Source organism: Pocillopora verrucosa, chromosome 4 (assembly GCF_036669915.1).
Source record: "Pocillopora verrucosa isolate sample1 chromosome 4, ASM3666991v2, whole genome shotgun sequence".
NCBI lineage: Eukaryota > Metazoa > Cnidaria > Anthozoa > Scleractinia > Pocilloporidae > Pocillopora > Pocillopora verrucosa.
The window spans coordinates 30,792,492-30,812,670 of NC_089315.1; the positions used below are offsets into that span (position 1 = coordinate 30,792,492).

General features: G+C 39.9%; 3 protein-coding genes across 3 annotated transcripts; 1 reads left to right on the forward strand and 2 right to left on the reverse strand.

Annotated features, from left to right (window-relative positions):
- Positions 1-702: 702 nt before the first annotated feature.
- LOC131790338 (actin nucleation-promoting factor WAS-like) lies at positions 703-8,143 on the reverse strand. Its single transcript, XM_059107537.2, has 12 exons — positions 8,054-8,143; positions 7,384-7,524; positions 6,353-6,439; positions 6,047-6,146; positions 4,864-5,124; positions 4,216-4,422; positions 3,895-3,999; positions 3,682-3,777; positions 3,479-3,571; positions 2,646-3,013; positions 1,343-1,451; positions 703-770 (listed from the first exon to the last, which is right to left on the reverse strand). Exons 1-12 carry the CDS (start codon positions 8,141-8,143, stop codon positions 703-705), a joined length of 1,725 nt encoding a protein of 574 aa, XP_058963520.2.
- A 3,954-nt stretch (positions 8,144-12,097) lies between these two features.
- On the forward strand, positions 12,098-14,689 carry LOC131790347 (nuclear receptor subfamily 2 group F member 1-B-like). Its single transcript, XM_059107546.2, has 3 exons — positions 12,098-12,509; positions 13,263-13,811; positions 14,157-14,689. Exons 1-3 carry the CDS (start codon positions 12,098-12,100, stop codon positions 14,489-14,491), a joined length of 1,296 nt encoding a protein of 431 aa, XP_058963529.1. The 3' UTR covers positions 14,492-14,689.
- A 217-nt stretch (positions 14,690-14,906) lies between these two features.
- LOC131790365 (synaptotagmin-7) lies at positions 14,907-19,211 on the reverse strand. The gene is made up of 5 exons (XM_059107569.2): positions 18,168-19,211; positions 17,365-17,537; positions 16,594-16,738; positions 16,347-16,470; positions 14,907-15,782 (listed from the first exon to the last, which is right to left on the reverse strand). Exons 1-5 carry the CDS (start codon positions 18,717-18,719, stop codon positions 15,478-15,480), a joined length of 1,299 nt encoding a protein of 432 aa, XP_058963552.1. The 5' UTR covers positions 18,720-19,211; the 3' UTR covers positions 14,907-15,477.
- Between the last annotated feature and the right edge of the window lie 968 nt (positions 19,212-20,179).

Consider the following 20,179-nt stretch of genomic DNA (forward strand, 5'->3'; position numbering starts at 1 on the left):
GGGCGGGACCCTGGCGTTAGATTTGTTAGCTTTTAGTTGCTTATCATTCACTCTAGGGATTTGCGACATTGCGCCGCAGCCAGTTTTAAAATCAATGTATTCCGAATTGTAATTAAAATGAAAAAAGGTCGATGCAGTTAGATGACCATTTAAAAGTAAGATATATAACGCTGAAGCGTGGTTGTGTTTCTTGAAAGAACAAAATACTTAAAATAATAGACTTGTCATGTACTTTATAGCAACGAATATTGGTAATGGAAATTTTGTTTTCATAAAGGTTATCGTTTTACTTCTGCATACATTTACGCTCCAGAAATAAACTAACATAAGAGTGACACTTTGATTGTCTTTTGGCAGCATGGTGGGGAGGGGGGGGGAGGAAGGGGGTAATGTAGTAATGAGATTTCGCTTCCACTTTTCTTTAAAACGAGACACTTGTCACAATATTCTAGATTACAAGCAGTCCTTTCTTTTTTACCTGTGTGACGGATTTTTCCGAAAAGGAGGGATTGGTCGTAGTCAAATACTCAGAGTACAGCAATATGGCGTGTCAGTCTGGTAAATTACTTGTGGAAGTTCCCAGAGATATTTATTTAAGTTACGGTCACTCTCTGCAACTAATCACCGTGAATTAAGTTGGCTTTTAATTGCGAAAGATTCCTCTCTGTGGTACAAACAATGTATCAAGTTATAAAAAAGTGTTTAATCTGACCAATCTTCTTCATCATCGTCATCAAAGTCGTCGTCTTCATCGTCGTCATCATCTTCGTCTGTGGAAAACATGAAAAAATCCAAAAATATGTACACGGAAATCCATGCAATTATCGTCCTAACCGATCAGCGATCGAGTTAACAAGACACTGATTCAATTACCAGCCGCTGTGCAAGAATAGAGCTCATACTCCTCTCCTTTCGTATCCGAGGATACGGAGGTTATCGAGCTCAACAAGACACTCGTAGATGGCCGTTTGCAGGCGATTATGCGCTTAAGACTACCTCGGTGGTTGTTCGTAACCTATTTTTTGAGTTTGGAGATTTAAGGTACTAAAAGGATTACTCGCCGGAAAGCCGTTCAGTTACCGCCAGTATTTTGTCAATTTTCCCAGAGTGCAACGGCAAACACTTAAGGGAGGACATGTGAGAGTCTGGAACCCAGACCTCTGGATAGGTCGTTCAGCGCGCTAATATGATAATCAGGCTACCATTTCTCACACACAATACATGGTACTGATTGCAAGCATCTTGTGATATCGCCGCTGAAACCACGACACAAACGAAGGATTTGGAACGGATCCATTGTAGATTTGTAAGACTAAAAAGGAACAACGTCTAGTCACGTTACCTGAAGAATGCATCACTTTATGCCTTTCATCCAATGCACGAGCTAAGTTTCCCAACATACCCGTAAATTCTTCTTTAGGTTTTGGTTGAGGGAGAGATGATGCATCAACCTGAAAGCGCCAGTAGAAAGATAAGCAAGTCTGTTGAATAACAAACAGGCGCTGCAAAGTTAACAAAGGATAAGTGACTGATTGAAGGAATTTATAAACCAAGGAACGAACGAACAAACAAACGAGCGAAGGAAAGAGAAAGCAAAGTGGCGAAGGAAAGTATAAGGAAGGAAAAGGTAACGAAGAAGGAACGAGGAAGGAACAAGGAGGAACGAAGAAGGAACGAAGAAGGAACGAAGAAGGAACGAAGAAGGAACGAAGAAGGAACGAAGAAGGAACGAAGAAGGAACGAAGAAGGAACGAAGAAGGAACGAAGAACGAACGAAGAAGGAACGAAGAAGGAACGAAGAAGGAACGAAGAAGGAACGAAGAACGAACGAAGAAGGAACGAAGAAGGAACGAAGAAGGAACGAAGAAGGAAAGAAGAACGAACGAAGAAGGAACGAAGAAGGAACGAAGAACGAACGAAGAAGGAACGAAGAAGGAACGAAGAAGGAACGAAGAAGGAACGAAGAAGGAACGAAGAAGGAACGAAGAAGGAACGAAGAAGGAACGAAGAAGGAACGAAGGAGAAACTAGGGAGGAGCGAAGTAGGTACAAAGAGGAGCAAACAAGGAACGAAGAGGCAACGAAGGAACTTGATCGACCAAACGAACAAATGAACAAACGCGAACAGGAAAACGAATCGACGGACAAGTAGATGAATACACGGAAGACAGATAAATTAATGAAATTGCAAAGCTTAGTTTAAACCAGCGAAAGCAATGGATGATTCCCTTACGGAGATTTGGTCAGCAAAATTTACGGGTCATATATGTGCAGTATATATATCTTATTAGACGTTTTGGTGTGTAGTATCGCTGAATGTTTTTACGAGTTGTGCCGTGTTTTGACGAGCCCTATTGTAGTTTGTATTTTGACGAGCCTTACGGGCTCGTCAAAATACGGCACAACCCGTAAAAATACTCAGTGATACTACACACCAAAACGTCTCATAAGATATTTGTAATTTATACTTATAATAGTAGTATTGAGACGGTAACGTTGTCTAATTTGTTACGTAAAGAAATTGAACCTTACCTGTATAATCTAATACTCAAAACCTGCCGTTTAACTGTAACCCTTGGCCGTGGAAGGTCTGGGTACAAGACTATTACCTGTATTCTAGAAAACGGAAACAAACACTCTACCGACCTTTTTAAGCTGTGGTCCTGCTAGTATGCTGTCTAAAAAAGAAGCTGGTTCATCACCTCCCGCTCCGACTGGTTTCTCCAAGTTTTGCATTGTATTAGACATTTGAAAATCCATCGAGGGAGGGGGTGGTGGCGGTGGCGGTGGCGGTGGGGGTGGTGGTGGTCGAGCAATTGATTCAACACCAGCCTCAGCTGGTGCTTCTGCTTGTGTCAAGGCAGGGGCTGGTGCTTCTGCTTGTGTCAAGGAAGGGGTCGGAGCTGTGACCCTTGGCGGGGCCTTTCGAGACGAATCAGGTGCGGGAGGTGGAGGGGGCGAAGCTGCAGGGGCAGGCGTGGCCGGTGGTGCTGATTGCTGCGAGGGAGCAGGCTCTGTAAAATACCAGACCAGAGTATATTATTAGTTGATTTAAATCCTCTCATTGGCCAAATTGTACTCACAGTCTACCATAACATCTACTTGGATGCTATATCAAAAGGGGCAGCCCAGCTCTTGATGAAAATCGGTTGTAAATACTTACTGCATGAGTCTCTCAACGCAACTCCCCTTTATTTCAGCATTATTTACTAGCTTAAACACTTACAGCACCTATGACTATAGCTCAGGATTTCGAATTTTAAACTTATTTTTCAGATAGTTTTAAAATACACTCAAAGGAAAGAGAGAGAGCACAACGTTTGAAGAGCCTAACCATGTCTCAAGTCGCTCTTGTTTCCTTGTCGTCCAACAATGAATGACAACTGAGGTTTGCACATGTTAACTTCTATCATCCTACTATATGGAGCAGCATTAAAGTTTGCATCAATCGCAATTTTTAAGGTAGAGACAACATTTACCTTGTGACGGACCTCGGTCTTTTTTAGTATCTTTCTCATTTGGCTTTTCCTCAGAATCTTTCAAAGGTTTTTTGAAAAGGCCTCCAAAGAAACCTGTTATGATAAATATGCTTGTTTTGGATTGTTGCAGTAGGTATTTCGTAGAAAAAAACCATTTTTTAACCATGACTTGGTTTAATGATGCAGTTTTATCTAATCTGTACCTTTCTTTTCTTTCTTGTCTTTCTTTGATTTCTTATCCATGTCTGTTTCGGTTGCAGTAACCTCCTGCTGAGTTTCAGTGGCATTGGCTTCGACTTCTGCAACGCAAAGAGAACAATTTAATCAGAGGAAGAAGAAGAAGAAGTTTATTCAAAGAGGCCAGATTTGATAGCGCTAGTTAAATATCCCAAATTCTACATTTTGCTATCACCAACCACTTGCTTGGCGAGTTTTGGGCAAGTCCCCGTAAATCGGTTCTTCTCCGTGCTTCTGTATCGGCTTTGCTGATGCCGCTCTCTCAGGTCTTTGATTAACTGAATCTACCAAAAGAATTGAGATGTTGGGAACTCGATGTTACTTTTATTGCATAGACACGTTATATGAGTCTTGGTATTTCGATGACTTGAAGCATGGAAGTAGATTCTCCCGGAAGCGAACAATCAAAATGGAGATCTTTGTAACTAAAGTGTCGTTGTAGGCTGTTTCAAGTAGATGGTCAAGTTAATAGTATAGGTACGTCTGAAGTTTTACTATACCCTTAGGTGGAGCCTGGGACGGTGGTCTTCTTTGCACATTGTTTTCTACATTCCTTCTCGTTTGAGGCGCATTGGAATATGTTGGCTGATTGGGAGGCTGGGGAGAGGCGGGTCTAGCTGGTCCCATTCCTCTTGGCACTCCCCGACGCATTTGCATTGGTGCCTGAGAAGGCTGTGGTCGTATAGGTACTGGTTGCCTAGGATGAGCTGCAGTTTTAGAGAACAATGCTTACCTTAAGTATCCCTTGAAAGAGAATTTAATTCAAAGCACTACCGAGAGATGCGACTGGGGGTCTGGGGCCGACCTAACGTGGTTAAAAGAGTCTCAGTTCATCCAGCAATGCAATTATGTTCGTCCTATACGTGTTAGAAGTGGAATTCATAGACAGGAAGACAGGAACAAAAAGTGTGCTGTGTACAACCCACTTGCTTTTTAATCGTTGCATTGATCTGAGAGTAATTTTCTGTCTTGCAAGGACTCCAGGGAGCCCTTCGGAAATCCTGTTCTCGGAGTTTTGAAATTTCACAATGGCTAATTCTACAAAAAATCATTCCATAAGTCGACTGAACAACTAAGAAAAATAATAGATGTCACTTGGGCAATAAATGGGGCGAGGGTCGTCATTATGATAGAAATATGTGTCTTACGGGCCATCATCTGGGGTGCCTGTGGTCTCATCATAAGTCTTGGCTGAGCAAACGAGCTGTGAGGTTGAAGAGTCTGGTATCGAACCATTTGGACGCCTCGGCCCATTGGTCCTGCAACCATTGCTTGCATTTGTTGCATTTGCTGCATTTGCTGCATTTTCTGCATCTGTTGCAGCTGATGCATTTGCTGCATCTGTTGCATCTGTTGCATTTGTTGGAACTGCATTTGTTGTTGAGCCATAGCTTTCCTTTGGCGAGCCTCTAAGAAACAAGAATTCTGGTTAACGAATAAAAATTGCAATGTGATCACATGGGAACAGTCGAATCTGCATTTAGCGGTCATCGACGGGGAATGGTGGGGTTGCCGCCTAATACAAGTTTCATAGAATCGGGTTATTAGAAAACCGATAAAAACACCATTTAATGCCATAATTGACCACCTGATGTACAAAAACTAGCTCAAAAATATGATTTATATTGATTTCGGGAGATGGCCATGAATTGAATCTTACTTGAGAGATTACTCTTAGTTTTAATTTACTTGAGTGGTTCCGCTTTAACTGACCGTTCAATACAGGTGGGAGACAGTACAAATAGGCCGTTTAGACTCAGTAAAGTGTAGCCCCCGACCGCTTACTAAGGTGCCTGCTTAATAGAGGTAAAAATTACAGTGATTAACGGGAGCATTCAGGACTTTGGAAACCAACCGCTTAATACAGGGTGACTGCTGAATACGGTGCCACTTAATACAGGTTCGACTGTAATACCATGTACTTTCTAGCTCGTGCCTAATCAAATGTTGACTCCCACGAGCCATCAAACGGTCAATTCTCTCAAGAATTTTTACACACTGTCAAGCGGACAGATAATGAGAAAGAGGATAACGATCAGCCAGGAGATATTGCCCTCGCAGGTGTTGTTGATGAGAAATTCTATTGTTTTAAGATAATTAACTTGCGGAACTTGAGGGCGTAAAGATCAATCACAACAGTGGCATTTTTCGCAAAACAATAATAATAACAAAGACTTAAAAAGCAATGGCAGTGAGATATTGGTATCAGCCATCGTTATTTTAAGTTTTCCTGCTCACTCATAGTTACAATCATTGGTATCATACATATTCGTTAAAAGGAAACGGCGAACGGTAAACTTTTTATTCGACACTTTGAAAAATGGATTTAACCTTCTCTTTTTCGTCTAAAATCTTTGATCCGTTCCTTGATCGCTGCCTTAAAGGCACCTGCCTCTAGCTCATCACAGAAATTCAATCCTGCTCGACAATCCTGCCAAAGTAAAATAAACCTCTTGAGATTGAAATGAAAAGTAACCTAACTACTGTCAAATGGATTCTACAAGATATAAATGTATATAATGAAATTAAAATTTTATCAGTCACATGAAAAAAAATTGGGAGTTTTTCTACCTAAATTTCCCGTATCCCGATAACCCTTAATAGGGCCTCAGTATTTATCAAATTCACTCGACTCACATGTGCGTTGAAGGTATGGAACTTTGCAGTAGCGGCTCTGTATTTGAACTGTTTGTACAACTCTTGTTCCCATGGAATCTCTTTGCTCTGTGATCAGTGCGGAAAAAAAACTTAAAAAATGTATAAGAAGTAAACCGTTATTCAATTTTTTTAAAAAAAATATTGAGATACAACATCACGAATTTCAATATACCATATAATATTTCTAGATGTCTATTGTTAAACAAAAAGTTTTAACGGAGGAGGGTTTTTAGGAAAGAAACCACTTGTATTCTTTGAACGCCCTTCAGTTTAACTACAAACAATTCAACGACCACAATATTATATATTTAAGCTATTTTTACTCGTTGAATAATCCCAGATAGTGGTGTCAAATCATGATATCCTCTAAAAGCCTTTCATTCGAGAGAAGAGTCTGGGGTTGAACGTTTACCAACAACAGTTTTCTCCACTCCTGAAGCAAATCTCTTTCGTTTTCAAATTTCAAGTAACAATTCTTTTCTTCCTCACCCCGCTTTGTATTCTTTTTGTATTCACGCGCGGCGCGTGTGATTTCACAAATTAGCCAATCACGTCAAAGACCTCTAAACTTAAAATTGGAAAACTGACGTGGACACTTTTTGTTTTTTTTCGCGGATTTTTTCGTTAGTTGTCTTTGAGCTTTCGTTGGCGCAAATGTGTTTCCCCTTCGAATTTTAAGAAGTTTCGCAGTTTTTATTTTAGCCAATTTGTTCGTTTAACAAGGTTAATACATATTTTCTACGGAGTTCAGACTCTAATCTCTATTTTCGTAAATTGATTTTTACAGCCTCAACTTTCCCATTACTTCTATCGTTTAATTCGCATTTGTTCATGGTACACTAGGAAAAGAATCGAAATCTTTTTTTTGAAACTTTCATTCAGATAATATGTGTTAACGGAGAGTACTCACCGTAAGGTCCAGAACTCTGATGTAATACACTTAGAAAAGAGTCGAAATCCTAGTTTTGAAACTTTACTTCGGATAATATGTGTCAATGGAGAGTACTCACCGTAATGTCCAGAACTCTGATGTAATACGATTTTAAGGTGCCATCTTTCACAAGGCATGCTACTCCTGTCGCGATATGAGTCCATCGTGTTCGATCCTTTGGAAGGGCGAGGTACAACTGCACAATGCCTGTTGCTAATGACTGAAAAGTGGATGAATGAATGAACAGCATATTATGAATTAGCGGACGAACGAACTCATAAACAAATGAATTAATGAATGCATAGGTGAGTTAAGAATTTGCAAAACGTGAACGGCCTTGGAGTACAAGAGAGCAAGGGAGTGCTCTTCAATTGAGGATCGTTAAAAAAAACCATAGAGAGGACAATGGCTTATTAGAGTACCATCAAAAGGAGCTTATTTTACGACTAGAAAACTTGAATGATCACGTTGTGAGGGCGGTGAGAGTTTTCTAACCAATCAGTTATGAAGATTGAAACACATCAATTCCACATTCTGGATTACTTTCGGCACTAAAAGGAAAGTTGCTTCAATAGCCTCTGCTGGAGCTAATGAAAGGGGAAGTTCCTTCTTGTTTTAATTTCAAAATCCCTTTTTCCTCATATATGTCTATCTACATATTTAAAAAGACACCGATATCTATAAACAACTTTCGCCGCGTAAAAGCTCATACAAACAATTTAAAAAGTACTTCAGTCTTGAGCACTCACATATTTCTTTTGTCCTAACATATCACGAATCGTTTCATTCTCTTCGTCGGTGAGTAAAACGGACGGAGCGTGTTTCTTTTTAGTGGGCATTTTAAACTATAGCCCTTGAACGACGAGGTAATGTTTTACATTCGTTGAGACGTATGTAAAGATGCTAGAATAGTGCGTTTGTTGACGTCAATATAATTTCAAAGAACCTATAGCGCGTGCGCGGATGGCCTTCTTTTGGGATGCCTTCGAGTACTTTTGGCAACTTGGTTCTAGCTAGAAATTGCCTTCGGAAGAGAGGCAGGCTTTTCATTTTTCTGAAACTTGACTATACCGGTAATACTGGCCTTTTTGCCTAAGTCAAAACTGCGACAAGGAGCAAGCATGTGAATGCACGGCTTTAGTTTACCAGGGATAGTCCTGATTCATTTTGAGAGGGAAGTTTCGGTTAAGAAAAAGAAGCTTACATGGAAAGCAAAGAACGTGCATCACTTCTTTTTTTGTTTTCGCCGTGCAGCTGATTTATTTTTAATATTACCATAGGTTACGCCTTTTTTCGCCCTTCACGTCTCAACAAAGGTTTCATTGCAAACTTTGTAAAGATTTAATTACTCACCAACGGAAAGCGTTGGTTACTATTATTCATTTATATAAACTGCTTTGAGGCAATTCCTCGCAAGGAAAACACCTTTCTTGCCAGTATTGCATCTAAGATCATAATGAGAAAAGTGAACAAAGGACCGGTTATTGCAAAATGTCTAGATAATAATATCATCGAACAGGCGAAATTAAATTCCAGGCTGCCTTTTCAGTTTCAAGTGTCAGTTTCATTTCTATTGCTTGCTTAGTCGATGAGTTTTTTTGTTGTTGAAATCTTAACTAAAATCATCATTTGCAGCTGTCTCACTTTGCTGCGTTTAGAGTGTCCCACCTTGTCATGATGTAAGGAAAACACCAGTCTTCTCTGATCTCGTTAAAAAAAAAATTAACTTTCAGTGCTATGAAAGAGCGAAAGTCAAACCAGGGAATCTAGTGTTCCACCTTTCCTGGGCTGGTTTTGAGTATATCACGAAAACCTGCACCAAGAAGGCCTGAAATTAACCGATACCTCAACGAAAATTTTTAATCTTGGAGCAAAATGTTTAACGATACAACTCCATTTGTGATAAACGCCGCTATCAACTTTCCATTCTGTGTTCTAGCCATTGTGGGTAATCTATTGATTCTCGTGTCATTTGCACGCACTCCATCATTGGTATCGCCTTCAAATGTGTTACTGATCGGTCTCGCACTGACCGACCTCTGCGTTGGATTAATTGTACAGCCTGCGTACATAGCGTGGAAAATTCACCAACACTTTCAACAAGATCCAACACTTGTCGGATTCCTTGGAAGAGCAACCAGATTTGCTTCTAGTTTGTTATGTGGTGTATCATACATTATTGTGTCGTATTTAAGTGTGGACCGATTCCTGGCTGTTCATCTTCACTTAAGATATCACGAGATTGTCACCGTACGCAGAGTTGCCTTCTTCTGCGCTTTTGTATGGTTTCCTTGTTCAGCGGCTTCTTCTCTTGGCGCTTGGAAGTATGGATATTTTGAGCTTTTTTCGGCTCCATTCGTCGGCATTTGCCTTCTCCTGAATGCAGTTCTGTATTCCAAAATTTATCGAGTAGTTCGGCGCCATCAGCTTCAAGTTTGGAATCAGGTGACTGTCTTTCAATCCACAGCGCAAATTAAAATATCAACTGGACTCAAGAACTCTTTTATCAACATTTTCTACCTGTATATAATCTGTTTGATTTGTTATGTTCCATATATGACAACTGCATTTATTTCTATTCTTCATTTTCAACAACGTGGTGACATGCACACACCTGTATCGGTTACTCTTGCTTTTGAAGTCTCCTGGACGATTACATTCATCAACTCTTCATTCAACCCGCTACTATTTTCCTGGAGGTTGAAGAATATTCGAGCCGCAGTTAAAAGAACTCTGAAGGATCTTTTATGTTAATTGTTTCAGCTGTTCAAGAAGTCATATTTAATACTGTTCACTGATTCTAATGTGACGGTTCCTCTGGGATTATCCACGGGCTAAAATGAAATATGTGCAGGTTTGACAAACGTTTCTAGATACGAGAGAACAAGAATACCCGCGTGATTTTCTTTCTTGCTCCTTTAATTTGCAATCAGTCTCGTCACCAGAGCCTTCGTTACCCTTAGCGGAAGAAAACTTTGACTCTTAAATAGGTGGTACAACTTACATATCGTGTTCCTAGCAACCTTATTATATCAACCGTCGTGTTACCGAGGGCTTTAGATCTGGAAACGAAATCACTTTATGACTCATTTCTTCCAGTTCTAAGCTCTAAGTGAACCATCGTAGGATATGAAAGTGTTTGTATCTACCAAAGATCTCGTATCGTGAGTATTTTGAATGTGATTTGAAGAAAGTCGAAGTGATCAAATTTCCTCCTCCTACCTGTTGCGGTTCTCTATTCTTTTACTAGAAACCACGCTTAAAACATTTTATAAAACTGTCAGCCACGCGGTGATCGGTTTTCCATGTACGGGTTCAATAAAATACCTTTCAAAATTGGTCCTGAAATAAGCAGTTATGTTACTTTCCTAATATTTCAGTGTTTTGCGTCAGTGAAAGTTTAGCAATATAGATTCTATAGAGAATGATACAGTTATCTTTGATTCTATTGTTCATACATTGTGAAGTCAAAACACTTTACACAACCCGACCAAAATAATATCTTCACAGAAAGGGGCAAACAAACATGCCACCTGACTCAAACACACATTAAATTTCAAAAGAAAATCACAACAAAGAATATTACAAGTCAGCTACACGTCTCACTTTAGACTTCACTTAACCAACCGCACGCGTGGCTCGGGTTTTACATATATTAGTCAATTTGAAATAACACACACAGAATTCCTTTCCCTTTTTAACAGCTTATTGACATTAAACAACTATATAATTTTTTTTGCTTTCAACAGCTACTAAATAAAATCTTTATGATCGTTCAGATAAACAGAATCTTCACGGTTCACCAGATCCAATCACAGGGACCAAAACAAGACAAAATAATTTGAATGCAACCAGCGAAGAGAGGAAAATCACAAGTTGTAATAACTTAAATTTATGTCTTAGGTAGTATAAAGTTTCTAACATGACATATCAATCAAATCTCTTTTGAAAACAAGCCGCCCACAGAATCTAATTCAATTTACTTACAACCTCCCAAATTGCTTGAAGCGATTAAATATTCAAGTACCAGTATTTTACCTTCTATCTGCAGGGCCCAAAAAGAAAAAAATTTTTTTTCATGATTTTAGTAAATAGAAAAAAATAAAAAAGGTCTAAGAAATTCATAGAGGTTATAGGACCTCTTCAAAATTCCAGCCTTTTCCTCCAATAACAAATGATATTAGACATATTTTTTGGCACACTTTTTTGCAGGCAATTTTGTTGGCCTTTGGTCCGAAGCAGTTGACTTTTAGCACTTTACATATACCTAGTTGAGTACTAAAATAATTCCATCTTGACTTCGGGGTTGAATATGCTGAACAAAATTTGTACAGTTTAAGTAGAATTGTATTCATCGCTTATTTCAACCAGGTTTTGAAAACGCCTTTCTGTCACAATTCAGTTTGAAATAAAAGAAATTGTCTTGTACTGAGCTAAATCTTATCAAGTACTATTTTCAAATGTATTGATCACAAATCAAGCAGAGAAAAATATTACTTTTGGAATAGATTTATCCATTGCCTTGAAAAGTTTTCTGAAAGTTTCACTTTATTTTTATTTAATCTACATCTTTTTAGGCTACAGCTGATTTCAACCCCCGCAAACCAGAAGCTTTGTCAGTTTAACTGGTACCTTAATCAATATTACATAATAATGACACAGGCGACTAATTGGCTTTGTTCTTGTGTCGCTGATTTCTCTTCATGGTCAAACAATAGTTATTCATGTTTGTCTTAACAGAGTCACCAACCCCTCCAGTTGGCGACTTGTTTAACCTTCAGTTCAAGTTTATTATGAACTCTTTCAACGATGAAGCGACATCGAACATAAACGTGGACATAAACGCCCTCACAAGCTTGTCACAACCGCAAAGCTCGTGCGTAGAATTTTCAAACACGGAAGCCGATTCACCGGTTCTTCTTGAAAGTGCGTTTTATTCACCCGGAGATTTTTCAGAGACCGAAGAAGGCTCTAGAACACCAAAACCTTCCATCGAATGTGTTGTTTGCGGAGATAAATCCTCTGGGAAGCATTACGGTGTTTTTACTTGCGAAGGCTGTAAAAGTTTTTTCAAGAGAAGCATTCGACGGAATCTCTCGTACACGTGTAGAGGATACAAGAATTGTCCAGTAGATATTCAACACAGGAATCACTGCCAGTATTGCAGACTCAAGAAGTGTATGAAAGTTGGAATGAGGAAAGATGGTAAGTTTGACCTTTGAACCATATATTTTAAGGTGTTTCTTCCCTCTAAGAAAGTTCTTAAAACAAATGTCCCGTGGAAGACAGGAAACACCAACCATGTTTCCTTAGTTTCGTTCCGGTACGCTGCTGCGCTAGTGATGAGGTGTGCAATAAATAAACTCATAGAGTTCAAGGTGATATTTGCCAACAATATTTCCCTCGAGAAGTTATCATGGGAATGATTCTGTCAAATATAAGAAGATTTTTGTTCTTATACAGTGTTTCATGTGTTTCATGGTATAAGCTCCGAGGTGCTCTCAAAAAAATTTAGCCCAAATTGGGGTGGGGGGGAGGGGAGGGGGGAAGGGAAAGGGGTGGGGTAGTGCAGTTATTGGAATGAAGGCACTCAAACGAAGGGCGCATCTATCTGGTGATCTTGTAATTTTTTGTCGGCTGAATTTACCTATTATGCCATGAAAAGACAACATTATCAAACTAAGAAGATGGAGGTAGCAATTTAATTGATTTCCCATATGTACTGGTGCCAGCTCAATGACGATTCCATTTCTGTATTACACAACGGCTGAACATTGTCGGGTTAAAGATCGAGCTTTCTTTAGATCTTTATTCCTTATGGGTCGGCTGATCGCAAAGAAATTGATAAATTTTATTCTGAAGCCTTCATGGCAAGCCAATTAATTTTTACGTAACTTGCACTGCTGTTTTGCCAGTGTTCGCTATTAAGCCTAAAAATTTATTTCCACTGGTCAACAGCTGTCCAGAAAGGTCGCATCTCAACAACTCAATCAGATGTAAGCTGTCTACAAATGGGCCTTGGTGACATGCGCAATCCTCAGTCCTTTTACTCAAATTACATCACTCTCTTACTTCGAGCCGACACCATCGCGCGCTACCAGCAATCCCTCGGGATCTCCACAAATATTGCAGGATTGGAAAGCGCGTCTGAGCTTGCCACGAGACTGCTGGTTTCCATAACCGAATGGGCAAAGAATATTCCCTTTTTCTCAGAGTTGACTCTTCCTGATCAATCCATCTTGCTACGGTCGTGCTGGAGTGAACTGTTTATATTAAACGCTGCCCAGCACTGCTCGCCGTTTCACATGGCGCAGCCGCTGACCATTAGCGCGTTGACCTCTCCATCGAACACGGAGATGTTAACAGCAGGCAGTAATGGACCACTCACAACTTTCGATTCTGCAGAAAATCTTAGATTATTCGAAGAACAGGTTGAAAAGCTTAAGAATTTACACATAGATTCTGCTGAGTTTTGCTGTCTTAAAGCTATTATTCTTTTTAATCCAGGTAAGTGGATTAAATGTCTTTTACTTATTTCAGAGTATAAAAGGTCTACGTTTCCAGACGTGGAATTTCTTTATTATACAGTTCAACTCGTCTTTGCCGTGGAAAAAAAGTTATAGTCTCTCAAGGTAAATTGCTCATGAGAACACTTTCAGCAGGGAAAACTTCTTTTCATCATTTTTTAAAGGATGGAATGTACTCTGAAATTATTCTCTGTTAGAAGTACTTGGACTGTCTCACAAACACCATCGAAGCCAATTTAGTTATTATATGAATCGAATGTAAAAAAGATGACTTTTTGACCAGTATTTGTCTCATGACGTTTCATTTCTTCCTGGACACTTTCAGATTCTCAAGGACTCTCTAACTGTACTCACGTGGAAGGCCTCCAAGAGCGTACCCAGTGTGCACTGGAAGATTACATTCGCACCCAGTACCCAAACCAACCAACGCGCTTCGGAAAACTTCTCCTGAGGCTACCCTCCCTACGCTTAATTCGTCCTGGTACAGTGGAGGCATTGTTCTTTCCTCCAATAAATTTGGCAAGTACAGTGGAAAGTGCTTTGAATGAGATGTTGGTTATTACCAGCGTCGTGACAAGTTCATCCAACAACTGGGCTAATGCTGGGTTTCCTAATGGAAACATGAATTCCATGAACACCAATGGTACTACTGTGATGTGATTGGCGGCCTGTGGCATATCAAAACGAGAGATGTTTACAATGCGTCGGTACAAATACGGAAAATTACCACCCTGTGATGCAAGATTGATTTATGTAGAGGACGTGAGTATTGAGAACTGTGCTGTGAGATCCAAAAAGTTAGGGTTACATCGGAGGTTCGTATTTCACCGTGCAAGTGAAGAATGGTTATAGAGAAATCATCTCTTGTATTTTCAACTTAAGAATATCCAAGCTTAACAATGACTGAATAGCGCTTTATCCGAAAACCGTCTTCGGAGTATGCAAATCTGACGACATTCATAGAAAATCCTAATATGTGAAACTGAACAACGAATATTCTTCCCCAAGTTTGCAATATTTTTTCCAGAAAAAACTACAAAATTTATCCATAAAAAGTATGACTGCATGGCAAATATTTGTCAAAAATAAGAAGTGTCTCTCTTTTATTTAAATTACTGGCACTTAGAATAGTTCTTCTCAAAATTACTTGTTAGGTTATCAATTTTATCTAGACTTTGATAAGTAGTAATTATATAATTTAGTGGATTGTTTTGAGTAGACTTGGAGAATTACTTTTATAACAATGGAATAATGCTTTAGGACTTTTAATACACTATAAGCGAGACTTTTTTATAACACTTAAGTATTCGAATAATGAAACTTCTTAGTCTAGTTTTAAAATAGGCATTTTGAATAGATCACTTCGGTTGAACATTTTGATTACCAAGGAAAGTAAATTTTAGATTTTGATATTCAGGTTTGTTTGGTCATAGCTCTCCGTTACCACTTTTCCCCGTTTCAAACCCTTTAGAGGATTTTACGTGAAAACAAGAATTGACCTAACAAAGAACAAAACATACTGGTTAAGTTCAGCTCCCACTGTCTCATTGAAATTTTCTCTGAAAACGTTTACAAAAGCCAAGCGTACATATTAGCTCTAAACACAATGCTGAGTCTCCAGGACGTGTCAGCGGTTTTTTCTGCCCTTACGCATGCAACAAATGTGTTTCTGTTACTCTCTTAAGAGGTGACGTGATCATATCATTCCACTGTCGTACTTCAGTGCCAAACGATTCCAAATCCAGCGTTATATGACCGATCCTCTCTGTTTTCAACACTGTATCCCCTCTATGCACTTCACAACTAATACTGGAACGTCGTAAGTCTTCTTCTCGTACATCGAAGACGAACGCTTCATTGAAAACAGGTGAAGTAGATTTCTTAACCACCTTGGTCTTCTTGCGCTCTATAACTTTTCCCTGAACGCTGTGAAGGACTTTCACGTAGGTATCTGATAAAGAAATGGTATATCAAACTAAATTTAATCAAGATAGGGTCAATGTCACCGACGACAATTCTTTTTCGGACCATTCTCATCTGAACGATCACAGTATACTACACCACACCACAACACAACACACGCACTGCACCGCGCCGTACCGTACCTTACTACACTGCACTACATTGCACCGCACCATGCCGTACTGCGCTGCACCGCACCTTACCGTACCTCACCGCACTGTACCGTACCGCAATGCACCGTACTGTAACGTACTATACTGCACCGCACTGCGATGCACCGCACCACGCAGCACTGCACCGCGCGCACTGCTCCGCACCATACCGTACCGCACTGCACCGTACCGCACTGCGTTGCACCGCCCTGCACCGCGCCGCACTGCACCGCACCGTACCGTACTACAATGTGGACTGACGTTGTTGATGTTATTGTTGTTTGAGTAGCTAACTACCGATCGCAAAAATAAAGACGACCGTGGCACAAGTCACAAATACAAGAAATCATTAATAGCGTTACAGGAGGAGAATTAAGCATGTTATATTGAAAACCATTTACCACATCCTTCAGGAGCATCTGACTTGGGAAGAGGAAGTCCACTTGCTTTCATAACGATCACATGTAAGTGATTAGCAGTAGGTTGGTGACACACTGACAGTGTTATAGTACCTCGGTCAGCGGACTGAAAATAATGACAACAACAATAGGAAAGATGAAGTATGTATTGCAAATGTAACAAAGCTGGCCTTGCGAGTGAATTGTGCGAACCTAGGATGGGATGTTTTTGTCCGCACATTGTACTTACCTCATTGATGGTCTTGTAGTTCAGGTGGAGTGACAACGTGGTGCCTTCAGTTAAATCCACCTCGAGAAGCGACAACATTACCTCGGCCACAAATTCACTCCGAGAAAACTTGTCATAATCAAGGACGACAAATTTAAGGGTAGAACTGTAAAGGCACAAAAAGCAACAGCAACAACCACATTTACTGAGAAAGCGAGTAAGAGGACCATGCGGCAAAAGGTAGGCTAAATATTGAAGTGATTTAGTATAATCAAGTGAGTTGATAACTTAAATTGGCCACCGTAAGGGGTTGAAAAGCTGACGTTTCGAGCGTTGGCCCTTCTTCTATTGCTCTGATGAGGAGCAAAAAGAGCAAAACGCTCAAAACATCAGCTTTTTAACTCTTTACGGTGGCCAATTTACGCTATCGACTCGGTCGATAATACTAAATTACTCTGTTATGCTCGGCTCTCCCACCGTCGCAACACCACAATTTCTTTAGAAACTTACCCCCTTTAAATATTGGAGTGATTCTAAGACATAATCCGACGAACAAACGTAAAAGAGGGTTAAGTTTTCTGGATGATATCGGTTAAAGGCAAGAAAAAATGTCACCAGTAAACATTTAAAAAAAACATCTTAAAATCAAAAGGCTTTGCCTTTCGCTCGACAAACTGTGAAATCACTGTGAAATTCATTGGAAAATCGATTTGCGAGGGTTTTGTTAAGAGAGTAGAAATTGTTCTCTCAAACTGGGGAGCTGATCCTAATCTGTTTAATTGAAAAATGTACCTGTGTGCTTCTTCTAACGTCATCTGATCAAACATGCATTTTCGGTTCGTTCCAAGATTCAAGAAGTTTGACCTGGTATCTTTGTGACGCTGCCCTGATAACAGATGCACGCGGACGTACGGGGTAGAGATCCCAGAAAGGCGCACGTGAGGCAAATCAAAGGCGCCATTTACCTGCAAAGATACCGCAAATAAAGAACGTTATTGTAAGGGTCCTAGGCTGGAGTTTCAGTAGAAAAAAAGTCAGTGTCTGCTTTTTGTAGTTTGAAAAGCTCGAGGGAAGCAAATGTAAATCCTACTAGCATGTGATGGAAATCTAGGGGGGTTATGCATCGAGGCGCTGTGGGTGGGTACGGTGGGGACCCTAAACTTACATGGTGGGGGGGGGGAGGAATTTAGGTTATTTTTAGTATCATAATTTATCACTTTTCCCCAATGTCAGGTGCTAGGTCATGTGATATGCGTTCGTCCGTCATGAGCATCTTTTCGACGAAAGGAGCAACCTTGTAAAACTCTCGAGTCTCTTTCTTGTAGGGAGGCGTCAATGAGCAAAATGAAGTTTTAGGAAGGTATAGACCGCTGTCGATTAATATCAAATTAAAGTTGTTTTAAAACAAAGAGCCATGAAGGAATCTCATAAAAATAACAATAAATAGACAAACAGATAAAGAAAAATAAAAATTTGTGTGAGATTATTCGTCAGAAAGTGAAATTCACAAAATATGCCAGGAAAACCCCGCTTTGTAGCCCACCTGTAAACAATTATAACTACTTAACAGCTGGTACATAAGTATTAACAAATACCTGCACAAAGAGCACTTTTTTAGCCGTTAGAAAATGCACGGAAACTTCCAGTTTTCCGTACGGAGCGATGGAAATTTTTTTCACGGGTTCTCTCTTGATTTGAGTTGAGTAAGGTGCGTACTGAGAAACAGCTCTTCTGTATTGGGGGCGGTACTCCGCCGTTGCTATTCCGACCGCAGAAGCTCCGGTTTCCTCATGTCCTTCTGTTGTTTCTTGTTTTGAATTCCCTGACTGATCTGATGGTGGTGGCATTGAAATAGCTCGTCTGAAGGCCGGAGGCGTAAACTTTCCACCTATTTCGTCCGTTCTCAAGTCTCCAAAGTCGCTCAAAGTTTCTCCATCGCTTTCATCCGCAATCAGGGTATAGGGCGGAATGACGAATTCAGGCGGTTCTTTTGTCGAAATGTAGGTTCCTAGCTTTTGCGATGCTTTCGAGCCATTTATTTGCGTTAGATATTTCCTGAAATAAACGATTCCCACGATAGAAAGAAGCAGGATGAAAACTAAGACCCCAAGTCCGACTGATGCGGCGATGAATTGCGAAGATTCCATTTTTCCCGCCTTGATGTAGGTTGACCGTTAAAAGAAAAAAAAATCCGAACCGCGCGCTAATTTTCAGAGCCACGCACTGCTCCTTGTTCGAGGTAAAATTACCACAAAAGTAACCGTTAACAGAACAGTAGAGAAGATTCTTTGGTTTTTCGAACTCTACAGAAACGAGACTCCATCGCAGCTCTATTCCAGGTTTTGAATAGAAATCTCGTAGGATGCTACTAGCGTGACGGCTCCTCTTCAATTTAGAGCACAAATTCGATCGACTCTCTCCACATGCAATACTGCTTACCAAACCAATCTGTTTTTCAGTAGATTCAAAGTTTCAGGTGGTTTTATGAGGAGCTGATCTATTCATAAAACCGTTTTCTTCGCACTTAAACTGTGTTTGGATTCAAGAGCCCTCGGACCAAACACGAAGTTTCATGTTCCGGTGATGTCATTTTTCCTGTGTAACACAATCTGTCATGCAAAATATCCTTAAACTTTTAAGTCAAGGGTAATGAAGAAAATATATCTTCTGCAACCGTCTGATTGCAAAATGAAACAAAATAAACTAGTAAGCAGGATGACAGACATAAGATTAATGTTTCAACCGATATAGTTGACGAGGAAAGCCGATCAAACGTGACTCAGTTATGACAGTTGGGTTGAGTGTTGACCGCTTGATTCAATATGCAACAAAGAAAACTAAGTCAATATTTGAATTGAAAAGCAACTTTTTTCCTCTTCACACGTTCTCCTCCTAACTGTCGTGGATGACCGCTTCCGGTTCTTTCTATTTTCCATGCTCAATACAAGTATCAAGAATTAAGTTTGCGGGGCAGAAAATATGTTTCCAAAGCGTTGATTGAAATTTGGCCTGGGAATTTTGTGAAATTCTGCGATCAGTATGTCTTCGGCGAATTTGAAGTGTTTCGGAAATCTTGCAAATTTCTTCACGGCAAGCCCTTGAAGTACAATGCCTGGAGCCTCGTTCCAGTCTACTAGAATTTTTTTTTCCTCACGAGTTAGTCTTTTTCATCTTAGACCAACAGCTTTTTCTTCTCAAAGCGACTTATCATTTTCACGATCATTCGCAAGTAAGCCCGAAAAAGAAAAGAAAAAAATTAGGAAGAATAGCAGAAGCCTGATTCTTTTAAGAATAGATATTTTTTACTTTCCGCTCAAAATTGAGACGAAGCCTCTCCGACATTTTCATTTTACTTGATACTTCAAAACAGGAGAATTTTACGCGAGTGTTGGGTGGATTCGCTGTTAAACATATCCATCAGTCTCAATCAGTCTCCCTTTGTCACGAATTTACTATTAGCCTTTCCGATTCTGGCGGCTTAAAAAGCCTGTCAAATCCGGCCGCGAAATTTAAAGAAACAATTTGTGCGCGTACGAACATTCTAAGAACGTAGCAGACTCTAGAAGGAGTGTACGTTCTCTTCATAATACAAATTTGATGTTTTAAG